This window comes from Anoplopoma fimbria, chromosome 10 (genome assembly GCF_027596085.1).
Source record: "Anoplopoma fimbria isolate UVic2021 breed Golden Eagle Sablefish chromosome 10, Afim_UVic_2022, whole genome shotgun sequence".
NCBI classification, from domain to species: domain Eukaryota; kingdom Metazoa; phylum Chordata; class Actinopteri; order Perciformes; family Anoplopomatidae; genus Anoplopoma; species Anoplopoma fimbria.
Window position 1 is genome coordinate 5052242 of NC_072458.1, and position 20756 is coordinate 5072997.

Genomic DNA, 20756 nt, shown 5'->3' on the forward strand with positions numbered 1-20756 from the left:
ATATAAATATATACAGTACCAGTCAAAAGTTTGGACACACCTTCTCATTCAACTACTTAAGAATCTAAAATATAAAACATATTCTGGTTTGTTGAGCATTTGTTTGTTTACCACATAATTCCATATGTGTTCCTTCATAGTTTGGATGTCTTCAATATTAATCTACAATGTAGAAAAAAATAAAAAAAAGAAAAACCATTGAGTGAGAAGGTGTGTCCAAACTTTTGACTGGTACTGTATATGTGTGTGTAATTGTTTATGGTAGATTTAACCTTTTAACAACCAGCATCCGGCCATTGAGTTTAAAAAACTGAAAACAGAATATATGCTTAATGATACTGTCAAACAGTGTGGATTGAGGAAATGTAAACAACAATACAGCTACAAGAACTTAAGAATTTATTAATAGCGACAAAAAAATATAAACTTTTTTTACATATTTACTTGAACAATGGTATTATTGGTGCTGATGCTAAAAAAGAACTTTTTTATTGTTGGTTTTAATGGTACAACACAACAAAAATTACAAAATTAGCCAACTTGAAAATAGGAAAATGGGGTCATACAAACGGCAAAGGAACATCTGACCTAATCAACACACAACCTGATGGCTAGTCACCTTCAATCTCTCTTTGCATCTGTCTCACACACTAACACACACTCACACATGCACACACACTTCTAATCATCATCATCATCATCATCCTCCTGACAGCAGATGCCCTGACTGCAGGCCTGACACAAGCTCTTCTCATGAGGTTTGGTAAACTTCTTGTCAACTGGACCACAATCATCACTGTCCTGCTCCTCTCCGTAGCAATTCTTCCGAATTTTGGCAAACAGTCTGAGCAAGGCTCTTTCCACCTCTTCCTGGGAAAAACCTGGGAGTTCAAACTGATTGTTGTTGCAACTGCGACAGGCCTGTCCAAAGGGCCTCATGATCACAGACCCCCGTTCACTTCTCAGCCGGTAATGGAACAACAGCGTCACCTTGGCTGAATGCCAGACCTTGCTGCAAGATGCACACTGGAAACTGTGAGGAAACGAGAAGACAATATTTAAGAGTCAGTGTCTCAGGCTAAGGGAGATTCTACCTGAGGTTTTCTCAGGTCAGCAGGGTTCCTGCAAGTTATCGGACTCAGAATCAGATTTATAAGCAGGTAGGTTTTCACATGCAAGGACATTTTCTTTGATGTATTTGTGAATAACAGAAAAGTAGTAAGAGAAATACAATTTTGTGAGTATAGCAAAAATTATGAAACATGAATCTAGATTAGAATACAAATTCAATACAAAAAATGAATAAATATATGAAAATATGTCAAATATATCTGAACTAAAATGGTAGAGCTGTGCAGTTTTAGACATGGTTTGTGCAGAAATGTGCAAACTAAAAGATTAATGTTTTAGAATTATTAAACTAACTTAAATTAAGAAGGATCAATCTTCCCATCACTTTGTTGGTTAGATTATATCATGTGTTCTTCTCAGGTACCATAATCAAAACTACTCAGACTACAAACGGAAACCAGAACACTTCTGATACAAAAATCATACCTACAGTTTCTACCTGTGAATGCAGAATCTTTTAGCAGAGATTAGAGAAAGCATAAAAAGACAGCCAATTTTGAAAAATAGAAACTCTGTCGTCAGTTTTCACAGCAAATTCTTATCCTCCTTAACCTGAATTTCCATTACTGTAGTTTAAAGTTATATATCTTGATACTTTGAGAATATGTAACAATACATACTTTGCAAAGCCAGAGTAGCAGTAGATCTTCCAGCCTTTCTTTCTCTCATTCATGGCGAGTTTGTCTGTCAGGCTGTAGTTAAAGTTGAGAGACCACTGGTCTCCATAGTCCAGCTCACTGTCGTCGTCGTCGTCCAGCAATTCTGCAAAGGTGTCCATCCACAAGGAGGGAACCCAGTCTGCACCAGTGGAAAAACAATTAAATATATTGCGAAGCCCCACATCACACAGCATATTAGCGTATTACACAACAAAACACATGATTTGTTACCTGTAGATTGGCCCATGCTGTTCGGTGATCAGGTACTCTTCTGGTGAGAACGATGCTTGACTTGTGAGTGTTGCTCTGCAGACTGTCTCCGTATTTATAAGCAGTCAGCAGCTGTTACTCCGGAAAACGAAACTTAACATCAACAGTTTCGTTTTCCATCTCAGGTGCTGGATGTGATGCAGAAACCACATAACATCACGAGATGGGGTTAATAGGTCCCTACACGTGGAAGGGGATTTCATATTATTATTTACTTAACACAGTACTGTATTTTGTAATGAATGATGACTAGACAGGCATTGCATCATATATGAAACCCCGTTACACCCTTTGCCTACAATCAATTTTAAATCAAATTAAAGTTGTTTTTCTTAGAGCTCATTTTATTTTTTAAGCAATGTTGTTTTTCTATTTGGGGTTTTAGCACACATTTGAAAAATTCATCTACTTAACAAATATTTATAAGTTTCCTCATCACACTTTCATTTTAGCTCGTGCTTGTATGATAAGGGGATTGTCGTGTCCGTCCATGAATTGTATTCATTGCTGTAGTTTTTGTTTCATTTACAGTAAAATAATTGTGTCACAGATAACACACTCAAGTTCAGTTCAGGTCAGTCCAGTAGGGGGCAGTATAGGACAGCTGGTTGATCCACACACACACACACACACACACACACACACACACACACACACACACACACACACACACACACACACACCACAAACTGAAATGGACTTGATTGCAGCGCAGTTGAACTCAAAGGTGGCATCTTTTTGTGCCCAGTGGAAACAAGTATTTTAAGGAGTCAAGGCATTCCCCACAAGCCACTGCCCATTTCTCAGAAGTAGGCAGACTGGATCAGCTTTCCATTGAAATTCGGTAAGTAAATATACTTTAAATAACTGAGTACTGGAAACCATTTGGGTCCTCCTGATGACCTGGTGGAATGAGATCTTTAATTTTTCCCTGGAGCCCAGAGGACAAGTTTAGCCACGTCAGGAAATAAATATTAACATGAATGTTAAAATAGTGTCATTAGTAGATGTATTTAACTAATAGAAAAAGTCCCTTCACACCTAAACATTATATTTAAGTTCTATTCTGCTTTTCATGGTGACCAGGAAGCATTTGTCTGAAACAAGTGCCCCGATCCAGCTGAGTCTTAACTGCTTTTTGAGCCGGTTCTGTTTGGTGAGTGATATCCATCGTTGCATTACTGCATGTTTACGCCTCTATCAGTCCTTTCTGCCTGTTGATCTACAGTTCCTTCTTTCGGCCCACATGAGGCATTCTTGGAAACTTAAAGCCCAAGTTATTGGTGCAAACACTCTGTGTCACCTTCCTACTTTAAAAGACAGTAAAACTGTTTTTGATATCTTGCTGTAACTCTGAAGTGCTTTTCACACCTAAACCTATATTAGGACTTTGTTAATTGCTTAAATGTTTGGTTTCAACCTCAACTACATTCTTGACATATACACTTTGTGTAAAAGCCAAGACTACTCCCTGAGGGCCCTGAGCACAGCTGTCCTGTCTGGTATATATGCCAGAGCTTGTTCTGAATTCTCTTATTTTTAATTGAAATATCTTACCAAGAATCTTTTTTGTTCTTGTGCCCATGAAATATTTGTTGCTGTTTCAAGTTAATTATTATTATTTAGTAGTAGTAAACGCAGTAACAATAACCTATGTCAGTCTTGGAGCGGCCATTGTTGTAACAGTGTGATGGTGTCAGGCTGGTTTGGTAAAGCAGACCCTTGTTTACTCCGTCTTTGTATTCTGTCTCAAGTTATGCATGGTGTTTCCTGAATAATCATTATCATTTCAGTACAGTGGAAATAAAAGCATCAGATTGACAACACCTGTCGCAGGTATGTAGGGACACTGTCACTCCACACACACACACACACACACACACACTTACTATAACGAAGAACCTTGCGCACACTGTGGGACTTTCCTTTTACCTAAGTTGTTTATGGTTCATAATGATGCCCCACCCAGTAATAGAAACTAATTGTTATGCTTATTGAGTCATAATAACATAATGGAATTAGGTAATCAGATTTCTTAGTTATACACAAACGCGCACTCACACACACGCTAATCAGGATAATTTTTTACTCTCTTGAGAAGTATTCATTTGCAGGATCTTCACATGATGCAGACTGAAGAAACCAAAGGTGAAATATCATTATATGGAAGGTGGTAACGTTGCCACCCTCATCACACACACATGCATAGCAACCCATATACTCTATAGTGTTTAAGTGTGTGTGTTGTGTGCACCTTTCCTCCCGGCACAGTGGTGTAAAGATGACCTCAGAGCCCCAGGCTCCAGAGAGTCACCTTATACTCAGGTGTGACATTACAGCGTGAGAAAAGCATGCTGGGAAAACTCAGGGCCTCAGAGATGCATGCTGCAGAGAGACAAGACAAGAGCAGACCCACAGACTGACCTCTTTCTGTTAACTTTCTACAGTGCTGATGTTAATTCCAGTTGATGCAAGTAAATGGTGACTAAGTCTGCTCTGGGAAAACTGCTTTACATTAGACTTTAGACTTATACCAAATCAAAAATAGAAAAAAATATCTACAAATAGCTTTAAAAAACCCAAATCTGACACAAAAGCATAAAGCTTGGTCTGAAGAGAGGAACTGAGATAATAGTAAGACAAAACCTGCAAACTGTTGGTGTAGAGTGACTCCTGATCCACTGAGCTACTCCGCTTCCCACAGAACTATTGTGCTTTTGTCTCACATCTCTCATCTCACTTTGACAACAAAGTTATCCTCTGAAAAAGAAAGATGAAACCATGTCTAACATCTATTATAATGCTAATACGTTTCCAGTTTATTAGGAGGGGACACTCAAGCTGTTCTGGCTTGTGGAGGTCCAAAGCATAAATAATGTACTCCTTGTGTTTGTGCTCTACGTATATAACAACATTGTCAACATTGAACGCTAACAGCTAACACAATAAAACTTGTGTGAATTAAAATTGACCCGAAAAATGCAGACTCCTCTGCCAGGCATGCTGAGATCAGGCCAGGATTTAGTTGCTGCCCGGACTCTGCCTGGACCTGTACACCTGTTCGATGGCTGCCAGGTGACTCAGAAAGGGGGAGGAGGAGTATGGGGAGAGAGAGGCAGAGCGAGAGGGAGGAAGAGAGAGAGAGAGAGAGAGAGAGAGAGAGGTAGGTGAGAGTTAGAGGAGAAAGACATTGGGTGTGGTAAGATGCCTTGGGCACATTCCATGAAGCGACCGCACCCTGCGTTTCAGCGTCTGTATACCTGCTCATGGTTGTTATCAGAGCTTGTTCATGAAAGCAAACTCTCTACTGGCACTCATACTTCTTTCATTGGATATCATTTCACACACAGAGTATTCTTTAGCCTTGCACACAGTCGTAGTATACTTGTAATACTCGCTCAGCTGTATGCAAACATCCAACTCTCATTTCATATCTTCGTCAAGCTGAGAGTTGCACATTTTGCATGAATTGGAAAATAGCAAACAGGCAACGTAAGAGCACAGAAATATGGCTCCTGCAGTTTGAATTAATAACAGCGCACAAGGACGTGTTTTCGAACAGGAGGCACACCCTTCAGCAGGACTGAACACACAGCAATATTCATTAGTCTGTGTGTGTGTGTGTGTGTGTGTGTGTGTGTGTGTGTGTGTGTGTGTTTGTGTGTATCAGAGTGCCATGAAACAAGGTGTGTTTAGTCAATGGACACGTTTCAGGACAAAGGACGGTCCATATAAAGTGCACACACAGTGGCGTATACTTTAAGCTGTATAATGTCTTGTTTTAATGTCATGGTTGCTGGCTTATTTCACTGCAAGTGAGCGACACACAGAGAATCTCAAGAGAAAGTAAAATAATGAAAGAGAGGGAAACAGATGAAGATAGATGCTATTACACATTTAATGAGTGTTGGAATTAATTTGGCCACGCAGAAATTTAAGGAACATTAATAGTCATTCACCTTTTGTCCAAAATTGTGAAAACAACTGCACTGTGGCTTTATGGCCTTTATAAAAACAAGCTTTCCATATCCAGCCCATCGTAAAGAAGGAGACACTGAGTTGCGTAGTCTGCAGCAGAGGATTCTTAGAAAGGGGAACTGCTGAAGTCTGCTGATTCAGTGTTTTACCATGGAGGATAACAGCAGGTGACTCATCCACAATGTTTCAGTGCATTTCAGAACATGGTCTCCAAAGGAACGAAAGTGAGCCTATGTAACTTTTGCTAAAAAAAGTTGCAATTATTATGGGATCATTTTAAATGCTTAGGAGTATTTGCACAGAAAGAGAAGAGTCATCAAGTCAGCGAACTGAAAAAGTAATGTCAGTTACACGGCAACATATATCTAACGTTAGCTTACATTAGCCACCAAAAGCTATTGGTTATGCCAGACCCGGGAGGCTTTAAAACGCTTTGAACGGCTGCCAGACACTTTCAATGTCCAGGGACTGAAGGAAACTTTATAGTCAACAAATCCACATACAGGGGGCTGCACGGTGGTGTAGTGGTTAGCACTGTCGCCTCACAGCAAGAGGGGCCTGGGTTCAATTCCCGGGCTGGACAACCTTCTGTGTGGAGTTTGCATGTTCTCCCCGTGTCAGCGTGTTCTCTCCGGGTTCTCCGGCTTCCTCCCACAGTCCAAAGACATGCAGCTTAGGTGCATTGAGGACTCTAAATTGCCCGTAGGTGTGGATGTGAGTGTGAATGTTTGTCTGTCTCTATATGTCAGCCCTGCGACAGACTGGCGACCCGTCCAGGGTGAACCCTGCCTTCGCCCATTGACAGCTGAGATCGGCTCCAGCACCCCTGCGACCCTTAACTGGATAAGCAGGTTACGGAAAACGGATGGATGGATGGAAATCCACATACAAGTACAAGGTAGGGATGACATTTCGTTTCTCCAGTGCCAATGGTGCCACATTTAATATTTAGGCAGTACAACCAATCCAGACAACATAACTTGCCAAAAGACAAGATAAGGTGCCAAGATAAAAAAGTGCATAACTTTTTAAAAGAAGACAGAAACAGTGAACAGGTTATATGCAAAGGGTGAGACCTACAGAAAAAAACATCAATGTTGAAAGAGTTTGGGGAAAAGTTTTGGATGACCTTCTGTTTGATAATTCACAAATTTAGCAGCCATGACATAATGGGCCTACATTTTTGAAATGCGCCACTGGGAGTGAACTTCCAATGGTCTTCTGTTCCCAGTGATCAACGGGTTTTTGGGAGGAGTCACGCCGGTGGGAAAGCCCTGCCTAGCAGGAGTCGCCTCTCTCCTTCCTCATTCAGCGCTTCTCTGTGACTTATGTGACGGCGGCTCCGGAGGTTCACACCCCGCCGAGCGAAGCACTTTGCCCGGGCCTGGAGTCCCTGTCGCTGGGTGGCAGTGGAAGGGTGCACACCGGCCGGTTTGGGTGGAGCTGTGCCCCCGATCCGAGGAATGTGACACACCGACGGGAAGGAGACGCACATCGGCGGTTTCACGGAGACCCGTCGGTACAAAGAGAGGAGACAAGTACTGCAGCAAAGTTAGGAGGTACGGACTGGAGTGTATAAAGATATAGGCCAAGTTTGAAAAGTGTCAAATTGGACAAAAGAACAATTTGTACAGAGGGTCTATTATATTCTATTGTGTCCTGTTTTAATATATCATAAAATGTATTCTATTCTACTCTATTCCTATTATAATTATATTCTGCTCTACTTTATCCTGTTTTATTCTATTCTAGACGTTTCTTATATATACTGTTTTATTATTTATTATCCTCTTACTGTATCCTAATGATGTCCTACTTTCTAATCTATTACACTGTATCTCCTCCTGGTGTAATATATCCTGTAGCCGAGTCTATTCTATTCTATTTCATTCATTACTCCATGAATGTGTGTGGAATAACAAAAAGTGAAATGCTGGTTACTTTCATCCCCAGCAGCCTGAAGTTTATAGAGGATTAATCATTGTGGTAGCTGCTGATGTGCATTGCAAAACCTGAACAGTATTGCTGTTGTAGTCTAAGCACACAGGAGGGTCCGCACTGGCTGCCAATGACAAACTGCCGCTCTTTCTCCTGCCCTTTGAAGACATTTCAGAAAGAGGAAAGAAAACAGCTACTTTTTTTTTTTTTAGATTGTGTAGAGCATTGTCTGCACTGTATTGTATGGGAGAGAGTAAATAAATAATGCTGGATGGATTTCAGGTTGTCAGAAGCCTAACACGACGTCCCTCTAATTTAGAGATATTGATGAGATAATACAAGGTCCTGCAACCTTGTGTTGAGTAAGCAACACACCCTCCGCATGCCCTTTTCCATAGGCTCTCATTATCCTTAATACATTTGTGTGCAGCTTTGTACCAAACACGCAATGTAATGATTCAAACTTCGCCTTCACAGGCTTTGTCTTGATTCACCCAAAGTGACTCACTGGATAGGAATAATCCAACATGTGTTTATAATTTGGGTCGAAAGGTTTGTATTGCCAGCTCTTTTTTTGTGGCAGGCCTCTGCATGTGCTTTTTATAGATTTCATCTCGTCACACTAGCAATATGGCCAAGGCTCGTCCCATTCATATGTTTGTTTGCATTGTGTGTGTTACAAGGGGTCATTGTCTGTGGTTGTAAAACATGTATGAGCAATAGTGCGCTTCCTAGGGAGAGAAAATGCAAAGTAGAAGTATTTCTAAGCTTTTGTTGCTTGGTTTTCCACTCAAGTAGACCGCAGACATTAAGACAGTTGGAACAGATGACGAGGACTGCAGTGGACCTGTTTTTCTAGCAGTGCTGCTATGTACAACACAGTGAGGAGAAGGGAGGAGAAGTGCTGCTGCATTTGTACTCGCATGCAGTACACATTCACCTGACCTTGAGCTGTCTTTTGTGTGACTTCCCACCGTCAGTTCAACAGGTGTGATGATATACAGAGAGACAAGTTGTGCTCTGTGTTTGCATTTATCTACATTTGTGTGTGTTGATCTGACCAAACTTGCACTGAAAGGTCCTGACAGGAGCACCAGGAGATAAGTGGCTCATCCATCCAAACCTGTTTTGTGGTATTCGTTTCTCTCTCCGTTCACACCGAATTATCGCACAAAATGAATCAACCGAAGAGGTATGTCAGATCGATCGTGGTGTTTGTTTAGCGAGGAGTGTTCAGATGCATGTGGAGAGAAAAAAAGAAAAACGTTTTGGGAGTTTGTAATTGATGGTTTGTGCCCTCCTTAGGCTTGTTTCTTTGATTCTCATGTCGAGACAGATAACATTTTCCCCTACCTTAGCTCTTCACTTATCTTTACTTATTTCCCTCTTCTCATGGCAAGAATGCTGAGAGTGAGCCATTTACACGCCTGGTGAGCAAACATTAGGCACATCTGAATATTGGGTTTATCAGCCTCGAAGAGCTGCAGTCGGTTGCCGCCTGCCTGCCCTGTGGTGGTTTAGTGTTTCAAACCGGCTTTGTCAGTGGTGCATTTAGGCCAGGCTCGTCCTTGTGTGGGGAACAGAAGGCTTAAACTGAGGGAGAAACAGAGAGAGAGAAAAGAGAGAGAAAGATCCCTATCATCGTGTCACTGTCTACCGTTTGATGCTTACTGCAGTTGCTATAACAACAAACAAAGCAGCAGAATCTGAATATCTGTTTGAATATCCGACCAGTCAGCCAGGTGAGGTGGAGAAAGTCTGCTATGCTTCTTACATTGTGTTATTCTTCTGTTGCTTCAATCTCTAGTGACCCAGAGGTCACCGGGGGGAATAAGAAACCCCCCGGCTCTCTTAAGTGCTACTGGTCTCATATTCAGCTCAGGGTTGATTCTCACCGGTTCGCTGTTTTCCTCTCAGATGTTGCGTAATAATCATCAACAATTTTATAAGTACAAATGCTGAACATGACCTGCTTTCAAATCCCCAATTGTCATTATTTTTTGCCATTTTTGAGTAAACAGTTAAAAAATTAAGTGATAATTAGGAAGATATTCAATAATCTATCGTTATTGTTGCAACTGAAAGGCAATACAGTATTTTCTAACTATTTTATTATTTTCAAAAGCACTTGCAGTGTTTTTGTTGTCGTGTTGCCACATAAACATTATGACGAGCACAGGCAGGTGCACAGCTCTTTAAGTTGTACTGCTGTTATCACAAGTCCTCAGGTATGTTCTCTACTGCTTCCTCAGCATAATTCACCTGATTACACATCAAGCCCCAGGCTGCTAAACTTCTTTAAAATAATGAACAAAACACGTAAAAGCAGTTGGGATTCTTCCATATAAGAAACTTGGCAGGAGTCAAATTATTCCATTAAAGCAGTATGCGCGTCTAACAGACCACGCTGCCCACTATGGAACTTTGAAATGGGAACAGCGCACCGCAATGGCCCAAGGAAAGTAAGGAAACAGGATGTCAGCCATTTTCCCAGCAGATGAATCACCAAAGAGCAGCATGTTGCAAGTTATCCCCAGGCTAAGTGAGGCCGGGCTACCCGGTGACTCACCAGGCCTCTGAGTAAACCAGCTTCTCCCTCTGATTGCGGGTTAGGCCTTTTGCTATTTCACCGATCTCTTAAGAATGTGAGGAAGTTAACAGAAAACACGTAACACACTTTTAAAGCAGGTACAACCTTACTAAACATCTACTCACCCTCCCACTCAGAGGAGGTCTCACACACCCTGGCTCACCAAGGATGTCACTACACCTCAGTTCATGAGACTGTACGTCTCCGTGGTGACAAATCCACACAGTCAAAAACACTTCCTGTATTATACACATGCCGCGATGTGCAGGAAGGACACATGCATGTCCTGAGATTCACAGTTTAAGTGTTTAAGCAGTTTACTTGAATGTGTTAGTGGTTGTTAACCAAGATCTACAACATCAGGTGACCCATCCAGTATACAACTGTCAGTTCCACATTAAATATCAGTGACGGGACGTCCTGGATGGCTCAGCTGATGTTGCTTGGTGAATGCATTAACTTTATCTTTTGAAAGCAGATACAGTGAACCATAAAATAAAAAAGCAGATGCCAATTATTGATGGCCAAATGTAATCCAAACACAGTGTATCGAACACGCTATTGTTATTAGACCTAAAACTTGTAGTTAATTAATTGAAAAATAATCAGCAAACTTTTTGATAACCAACTAATAATTCTTCAAGCAAACAGACATTGCCTTGTTTCAGATTTTTAGTTGTGAGGATTTGATGACTTTGTTTTTCTTATTTTATACTAAACTGAACATTTATAAGTTTTAAAGTGTTGGTTGGTTAACACAAGCTATTTGATGGTCTAAAGATTCATTGATTAATCGAAAACAAATAATCTGCAGATGAATTGATAATGAAAACAATCGCAAGCTGCAGACCTAATTGATATTATTATTTCCCTTCTTGTGTTTTTTGTCGTAAAGTTTCTTCTCGTCAGGTTTAGTTGTCTTTATCTTCCATCTAACTTATTTTTCGATGGTGACTTATTGTCTCTTTTGGGCTTTGAGTGAGATAATTGGTATCTAATGAATCGATTAATCCGCATACAAATAATGTGAATGATATTGAACTTGGCTCTTAGGGTCTGTGAAGTGATTCCTAAACCTCTCTATCCTCTCTTTCTCAACTAAACAATTGCACATTCACAAATTGTTATTGACAATGTTCCTTTCACAACCTCAAATTAAATCATTTCAAGTCACCACATACCTAATAGAATAATCATCATGCACCCTATGTCGATTTGTGTAATGACTGAACCTGATTTTTGAGGATGAGATCCGAGTAGTAACTTGAAGCGTGATGCACCAGCATGAGGATTTACTGAGCCAAGATATGAGAGAACTTGTCTATACACCTCTACATGCCGTTCTTACTCCTCACTTTCTCTCGCTTGACTGTCGTTGTTCTCTAACTCACATTGTATTTTCCAAGTCCTGTTTTTCTTTTTTAAGTGCAGTTTTCTCACTAGCCAGATTGAGTTTTTGGTGTGTCATCTGTGCTATCACAATAAGGGTATTTCGTTGCTGAATACGACTCTGACATTACATGAATTATTATAACTAAAAGAGTCTAACTATAAAGAATGGAGTCTACGGTGAACAGAAGTTGACAGAAAATGATGTCGAAGTGGGGTTAGATATTTTGTCTGAGGAATTTACAAACATTGTCTCATTATTATTCTTATAATTGTCTAAGGTCATCCAGTTAGTCATTACATGACATGAGTTGTCAGCAGTTAATTTTAGCTTAATGCCACACCTATTTGAATAATATTTATGGCATAAAAAAATAAAAACATAAATTGCAACGCAATATTGAATGATTTATAGTGATATCTGCACCATTTATCTCCGCAACTGCATTCATTTGTCTTGTAAACTTAGAAATGTGCCCTTCGGCTGGGGAAAAAAAAAGTCTGTGAAGATCCGTCACAACTGTTAACGTCTGCCCGGAATATAACCATGTGGTAGTGTGTGCCGGTAAAGGTGTGTTAATGTGAAAAGTGTACCTGTTAAACTTACTGCGCAAGCTTTTGACTCAGCAACAATAGACTCTTTGTGTAAGAGGTTATAGGTAATCTGTCTTCTTGTGAGTCCTGACACAAAGCGTCCTTCTTCACACCACCCTGAGGAATATGAGGAATGAGATTCTTAAAAACACTACAAAAGTCTGTACAGTCGCTTCAACAAATGCAAATGTGTTAACAGCAGTTGTTTTTTTTATTTACCAACATAATTTGTCTCTCACTGACCTTTTCTTTTTCTGACTTTTCTGCACAGGTACAAATTCCTCCTGCCTTACCTCTCCGCACCCTGAACTTTGACCCCATCCCTCCAACCATGGCACACCGATCTCAGAGTTCATCTGTTGGTGATAACCCCCTCGACCCTAACTACCTGCCCCCTCATTACCGTGAGGAGTACCGCCTAGCTATTGATGCTCTGATAGAAAATGACATACAGGTAACACTGCATTTCTTTACTTGTGTGTTTTTCAATGTGTATCAAATGATTAATTGTTTTCAAAAACGTATTGCGTTAATGAATCTGGGTGTGTCTCCTTTCACACCAGGGTTACTATGAGTTCCTCCAGTCTGCAGATGTGGTCAGTTTCCTGTCACAGGCAGAAATTGAATTTATCAAGTCCACAATCCAGACGCCCAAGCAGACCTCCGGTGTCCCAGAGCTGACATACCATGAGGGAGGTCAGGAGGCTGATGGCTCCTCTGACACCTACTGGCCGATGCAGTCTGACCTGGATGCACCGGGGCTGGAGCTGGGCTGGCCGCTGCCACAGCAAAGCTTCATGGGGCCCACGGAGGTCACCACTCTAGTCAACCCCTCCGACCCAGACATGCCAAGCATCAAAGAGCAGGCCAGGAGACTCATCAAGAATGCACGCCAGGTTAGTAAAAGGGAGGGTAAACAGGAGTTAAACCTGCATAGCCTGTTTGCTTTCAGCTGATGTTCTTGAGAAATGCAGCATCTGAGTCTGAGATCAAAGCATTACACGGTCATAAATATGCACTTATTCAGTATACAGCAACAAAAATGCTATGAATGCTTTTGTTTCTCAGCACATACCATACTTTTTCATGTCTAATCGAAAAGTGGATCGGTCGGTAACACAGTAATAAATGAACACACTATTTCTTACTACTGAGTATCCTCTTTCTCTGTCCTATCCGTATGTACAGTACAAATCAAACTTTAGAGTTGCGATAAAAGGTCTGACAGTGATCAATATGTGCTAGGAAATGCTACGTCATTGTTAGTTTAATCTTTTTTTATCCTTTTTATCTGCCACTGCCAACTTCGACACCACTCCCTTTCAGATGAAGCTTAAACTCACTAGCCTTTAAAGTCTGATTTACATGAAGTGAACATGAGTCAAACCAGTTAGTTTTGTGGGTTATTTGTCCACCATTTCTAACTTTGTGTTTTGGGAGTTAATGTCTGTCTCTTTAACCGTGACAAAAGTTATAAGTGTGTTTCTCCTGAGTTCAAGCATAAAATGGTTTCAACATGCACATAGAAGACAGAAGGCTTCTGAGACGGGAGTCATTAATCTTTCTATACCATTTTTGTTATGTACATTTAGCAGAGATTATCGTGAATTGTATTGCTGATACACTGAGTGCAGTTAAATTCCCATTTAGTCTCAGTTATTTGTTTGAGAGACAGTTGTTATTGTACATGTATTAATCATAGGGCCTTTTTTACCCAATGCGATTGAGCGAATAATGAGGAAGAGATGTCTTCATTGAGGTGTGCACGATATTTGAATTCATTATTGTGTTTTAGAGTTTCTATGGAACAGTGTAAATAACGTTAGTACATAAATTAGTCTTGACATCCTATTTAATTATAACATTGTCAGGAGAAACATTTACGCAACCCCGTCAAAAGTACTACAAACATGTACATATTGTATACAGTCCTTTTTTGAAAATATGTAATCTTTCACAATTTACCTATTAACAAAAAATTATTATAAAACTAAACTAATAAAGACAATATTATACTGATCAAACTAGTTTCCTTGTGTTTGCTCTTCTGCTTCAGGTTATTGCTGTGGTGATGGACACGTTCACAGATGTTGACATTTTTGGGGATCTATTGGACGCGGCGGCGGCACACCACGTTCCAGTTTACATTCTACTGGAAGAGCAGGAAGCCCATCACTTCGTTTCTATGGTCCTCAACTGCAAAGTCAACTTGGACATGCATCCTGTGAGTTTGCCTTAATTACATTTCCTCAAATTTCTGCATTTATAGTGTTTTTTTTACGCATTTATAACACGTAACTTCCACTAAGGCTTGCATGTGTCCATAACATGATTGAAATTTGGTTTCACAGCTGGTGCGTGTCAGGACTGTGGCAGGAGTAACATATTATTCCCGTACGGGGAAATCATTTAAGGGGCAGGTGAAGGATCGTTTCTTGCTGGCTGACTGCAAAGCTGTACTCAGTGGCAACTACAGGTGACTCATTCATTTGTATTAATTATGTTTTTATTAAATTCCCTTACCATTCACTCTGTAAATATAAGTTATTTAATTCCCTCTACTTTTCTTTCTTATTTTCTTATAGTTTCACGTGGTCCTTTGAGAAGATCCACCGCTGCATCGCCCATCTCTTCCTCGGGGAGCTAGTTTCCACCTTTGATGAAGAGTTTCGCATTCTCTTTGCTCAGTCAGAGCCTCTAGTCATTGACCCATCCAATGGAGCACTTGCTCTCTCTGACACCAGCAGCACCAGCAGTTACTTGGGCAACCAGTTCAACCTAAAGAGGACCCAGTCTTTGCGTAACCCCATAGGTTTCCGCAGGCAGCCTGAGCTTCCCACTGCCTTCCCCTATGGAGACTCTGATCGTAACCTTGCACTTCCTTTCCGAAGGAACGATCCATTCCGTCACACCATTGAACCTACAGCAGGAATTACAATTGGAAAATATTCCCAGCAACAGTTTCGTGTGCAGCAGTCGTACCTGGAGCAGGGGAGGTCCATAGTTTCCAGACAAATGGAGATGAGCTCCACCGCCTTCAATAGGCACAGCTATGCAGAGGGAACCCAGGAAAACTACTCATCTTCGAAGCAATACATGAAGCACCGAGTCATGAATAATCTGGATGAGACAGATTTCAAAAGGTAGTTGACCCTTTAATACTTACAATTGTTTGGTAATCTGAATTATTCAGAATCAACACATGAATCAGAATCTTAATTGAGTACATGTTTTTACACATAACAACACATGTATAATCAAATAATTAAGAACCACCATATTCTCTTTACAGTGAGCAGACCCATAGTAGCCATTACTACAATGAAGGGCCTGGGCCGGGATCTGGCCACGGACACAATGACAGACTTCGTGGTCGTCCTCCACTACTCTCCATTGACCAGTATTCAGATTCAAGCTATCGCTCAGATCCGGAGCCTCCACCAGGAAACTACGGCCGAGGCTACTTTTCATCTGAGGACTTGAGAGGACCTGAGGGACACCAGGCACCTCCATTAGCTGGGAGGTATGGAGGGGATTCCACCAACAAAAGGCCAACCATAGGTCAGGCGTATGCCTGCCAAAGTTCACCCACGCAGCTCCACCCACCAGAGAAGAAACAGTTTGCCAAACAACCTGATCAACAGCATGGTGAAGGTAACGATGCTAGGCAAGGCATGAGGAGTTGGAGAATCCAATCCTATCTTAGCACTTATGAGGACAGTGGAGAAGAAGGTCTGATTCAACCTTTGGGGCCTGATGCATTTGAAGATCTGCCACCATCTCAGCAGCCAACTGCCACTGAACATTCGGCTCCTCGCTTTGGAACAAAGGAGCCACCGAATGTTCCCGCCAAATCCAGACCAGAAATCCTGAGACCGCGGTATGGAAAGCCCATCTTACCTGAAGGCAACAGTAAAGACTCTGCCCCAAAAACAACCAAGGATCTACTTCCATCAGTCAGTGATTCAAAGCCATATGCACTGGAGAAAAAATCCAGGGAGGCTGAGAAGGAAAGGGAGAGAGAGGCAGAGAGGGGTGCAGCAATGGAGGTGGGTGGAGATGTGGAGATGAAAGAGAACTCAGATCGCTTCCTGTCCAAACATGAATCATTCCGTACACGTGTTAACCCACTCCTTCAACGTAGCTCTCGCCTGCGTTCCTCGCTTATATTCTCATCTTCCAAAGCAGAGATTCACAGTGGTAGCCTCGGCCTTAAACCAGCAACAGAGCAAGACGAGGAGTTAGACACAGTGCGCACTTCCTCCATTGTTGCCCAGATCCTAGAGAAGAGAAGGTCATTGACTCGTGAGCCTTTTGAGTGGAGAAAGAAGGCTGAAGAAAATGATAAGGAGAAAGAAAGGGAGAAGGAGAAAGAGAAAGAAAGGGAGAGGGAGAAGGAGAAAGAGAATGAAAGGGAGAAGGAGAAAGAAAAAGAGAAGGAAGAAAAGGAGATTCGATTGAGAGAGGAGATTAAAGCAAAAGAGGAACCTCAGAAAACCAACGAAGAGGTAAAGAAGACACCAACTGTTGAGAAATCTGAAGTCACAACATCATTATCTATGAATATGAATGACCCAGCCAATAGACTGCAGTATTTCAAAGAACTGGCTGCCAAGAGAAAAGCGTCAAGAATGGAGACAGAGACATCGCTAAAAGTCCCAGAGCCTGATGAAAAAAAGCCAGACCTTTCTGATAAACCTCCCCTAAAAACTACAATGACTCCAAAGATCCCAACTGTCTCTGTTAATTCAGCCGAACCTGAACCAAAGAAGACAGACATCTCTGCAAAACTGGCAGAGCTCACTCGCAGATCTTCATTTAGTTCCTCAAAACCATCGATCATCACCGCCAGGCCTTTTGTGAGCCACGCGAAACCTTCAGAGACAAATAAAGAGGAAAGTGCGTCGGAGGGTCAGAAGAAGGATATATTCAAGTCTCTAAAGCCCTTTCCTTCACCTAAGATATTCAGGAGGGATCAGTTGAAGCTCAAAGGACTGACTCCTCGTCGCATCTCCTGTGGTGACGAGATGCTGACCACCGACGCTACAGATGCAGAGAAGAGTGAAATGAAAAAGAGTCGCTCTCATAGTTCTTCAATTATGCCACGTGATGAATCCAGGGAAGGGCTGCAAAAAGGTTTGGGATCTAATACATCCATCAACACACTTGGTGATGGCAAGGGTGATGGCAAGGGTGAGGGAAAGACTCTTGACTTCTTGAAGAAGCAGACTCAGAGGCTAAAGGGATTCCTGGGGCCCAAGGATAAAGAAAAGAAATCTTCTGGAGATGATAAGGGCATGAGCACTGTCAGAGAGATCACTGAAGATTCAAGCACAAAGCAGAGTTCAACAGCTAAAGATAAGGTATCTACATCAACCACCGCGTCCGGCCCATCTCGATACCAGGCCCCGGGCAGCTCTGTTCTCTTCAGTAGCAACCTACGAGATGACACCAAAGTCATTCTGGAGCAGATCTCAGCCAACAGCCAGAAGAACCGACTAGAGCGAGAAGAATCAGGAGGGGACAGAGATGGTGCCGGCGGGGATAAGGGGCTGGAGAGACAAAACTCCATCAAAAAGAGTCGATTTCTGAATCCGCAGTCCAACCTCCAGGAGCGGGAGGGAATACTGAAGAGGATAGAGAGTATGAGGAAGGAGAAGAAGGTCTACAGCCGCTTTGAGGTAGTCTATAACTGCAAGGATGATGTTTGCAGCGTGGAAGGGAAAGAGATATGATCAAAAGAAAAAGTAGCGTTAGGTATAAACAACTAAAGCAGTTAAGACATGTATTAGTGAAATCAGGGGTTTAAAGTCCATAACAAAAAACAGCTGTTTAAATTATAAATCCTGCATTGTTTTGAGTTCATTTCTTTGCAATTTTCTGAGACATAAAATGATCAGATATGTTTAAACTCATGTTAAGTCATTACGAAATTTTAGATTTTGAATTAAGGGTTTGTTCAGTCAGTTTGAAAATGGAAATGAGTCATTGAAATGGAGATAAACAATAATGTGTTGATATGTTTTATTGATATTTTTATAGATGGTCTACATAATTTCAGAAATAATTATGTGGTTTGTATAATTGAAACCCAAACAATGACAGATTAATGTTGACAGTGTTTGCTTTTTAGCTGTGAAAAAAAAATTGGTGGACAAGCTAATGTTCACTGCTTTTCACTAGAGGTCTAGAACAACTATATGATTGTTTTAGATTATTATTTTATTCTAAATACAACTGAATTTGATTTGTATAGTTCATACACTGTTGAATTCACTGTTATCCCTGTTGTTCTGTTAACAGATGGGGAATAACCTGGGATAACGAAAGATGGAGGAGCCATCTTTTATATGGAAACTATTTATGCAAGATGATCAAAAAGACCCTTTGCCCATATGTGCCAACACCTCTATCAAAGTACCTCTGTGGCTCCACACTGGAGCCTTTCCTGGACTTTCAAACGAAGTCATAAAACTTGAAAGACAATATATGAAAATGCTGAAAACAAACTAAAGTCATTGGGTCTGGAATGTGCCTGTGTGCCAAGACATGGTACTACTTTGACCTTATATGGTGACTGAGAGAAAGAAGAGCGACTCTACTTGCATACTGGCTACATGGGTGCACAGAAGAAGGTAGGGTATTTCACCTTAAACTGAACTTGTATGAACAAGACTGAGGGAGTAAGAGAGGGTAAAAGACAGACAGGACATATTGCACCCGAGGGATAGAAAATGCCAGTTAAAAAACTTGTGGTATAAAGCTGCATGTGTACAAAGTGTGGAGCTGGTACTTGTTTGAAACTGAACGGGAGAAAGTGTTCTTGTGCATTCACTGTGTGCCAATCGCCCTCCAGGGGTATTACCAAAGCTAGAGGGACAATTGTTAACCCAGACCAGAGAGCAAAGATGAGAAAATGAAGAGGAATAAAATGAGATGAAGAACTGATGAAGGTTGGGAATTTAAAAGGGAAATATGAGATTATAGAGATTAAAAAAGCAGTGACACAAAATCAGAAATGTCTAATTCTATTGTTGAGGTAGAGTTTTGATCAAGGGAGCGTCATATAGTTTCTATCAAGGTGTGGAGTCGTGGACCCACTTCTCAGGGTTCTCAGGCGTCCATGGTTACAGGAGAGAGGGTTGAAAATGTAATTGTGATAGCTCTTGTCTTATGTAATATAAATAAAAGTGTAAAGCCCTTGCAGTAAAACACACTGTAAAAAGACAGATTTTGCTCCCAACTGTACCTTGGTTTCTTTGTCTTTTCACTTTTAAATTAGTCCTCACCTATAAAGGAAAGAAAGAGAAAAAAAGAAAGCTGCATTTTGCCATACTGGAGCAGTGCCATGCCTCCTTACATAAGTCACTTAACTTCTGAGGCCCACGCCCCACGCAGAACTGCTGACTCCTTTGTTGGTCTGTAAATACTGGTAAACCAGAGCTTTAGTTATAAGGTACAGTTCCCAGGCTTGTTTGAGGGATCAACAGGGCATCAAAGCCTTCAATGTGTTGGTTTTTTTGATAGCACATTAAGGACTGGAGGATCGATTGCCATATAGACACTTCAGGGGTTACAATTTTTTTTCTATACGGGATTGTTATGTACATATTTATCTAAAAAGGGGCTTGTTGATAATCTAAATAACAAATGAGATGATGATCATCCTGACTGTGCTATCAAAGTGCCTTGTGTTTATTTTAATTAATATGCAAGCATTTGGTCTTGGCTGTAAAAAGGAATTGGCATTAAGTAGGGGAGTAATCAGTTGCACAGGGTCAATGTGTTATTGTTGTTTTATAAACCCCAGATAGTATTACATTGTATATGGAATACTGCAAAAATGTATTTTATTAAATCTCTTTAAAACTGAAATTGAATCTGGCTGTGTGCACATTTATACAGTACACAAGTATATTGTAGTGAATGGCTGTACTATTTTCATTTCTAGTTTCTTTAAGATTCATTAAGTAAACCCATTTGAACAATATCACTAAAGTGTTAAAACCTTTATACTTTTAAATATATGAATTACTTTGGAGTATATCAATACACAACATTTAGGTAAAATGAACACAGGAACATATCCGTACAGGATACAACTGCCGCCACTGAACACCATGTACCAGTCACAAAATGTAAAATGTTGCAGATTTCACAAAAACATCAAAGCAGGCTTATGCCTCACAGAACAGGGTTTTGAGGAT

The 20756-nt window shown here is 40.9% G+C and overlaps 2 protein-coding genes across 3 annotated transcripts; one reads left to right on the top strand and one right to left on the bottom strand.

Moving 5' to 3' along the window:
• Positions 1-382: 382 nt before the first annotated feature.
• On the bottom strand, positions 383-2127 carry LOC129097412 (receptor-transporting protein 3-like). Its single transcript, XM_054606260.1, has 3 exons — positions 2022-2127; positions 1752-1929; positions 383-1033 (listed from the first exon to the last, which is right to left on the bottom strand). The coding sequence occupies exons 1-3, from the start codon at positions 2035-2037 to the stop codon at positions 682-684; spliced, it is 546 nt and encodes a 181-aa protein (XP_054462235.1). The 5' UTR covers positions 2038-2127; the 3' UTR covers positions 383-681.
• A 3606-nt stretch (positions 2128-5733) lies between these two features.
• On the top strand, positions 5734-18943 carry fam83hb (family with sequence similarity 83 member Hb). Of its 2 annotated transcripts, XM_054606266.1 has the most exons (9): positions 5734-6936; positions 7270-7597; positions 12821-13003; positions 13113-13445; positions 14606-14773; positions 14901-15025; positions 15135-15692; positions 15842-18230; positions 18853-18943. In XM_054606266.1, exons 3-9 carry the CDS (start codon positions 12881-12883, stop codon positions 18871-18873), a joined length of 3717 nt encoding a protein of 1238 aa, XP_054462241.1. In that variant the 5' UTR covers positions 5734-6936; positions 7270-7597; positions 12821-12880; the 3' UTR covers positions 18874-18943. The 2 variants fall into 2 exon arrangements, with proteins under 2 accessions (XP_054462241.1, XP_054462240.1); XM_054606265.1 differs by lacking the exon at positions 18853-18943 and having other exon boundaries at positions 15842-18427.
• Positions 18944-20756: the final 1813 nt, after the last annotated feature.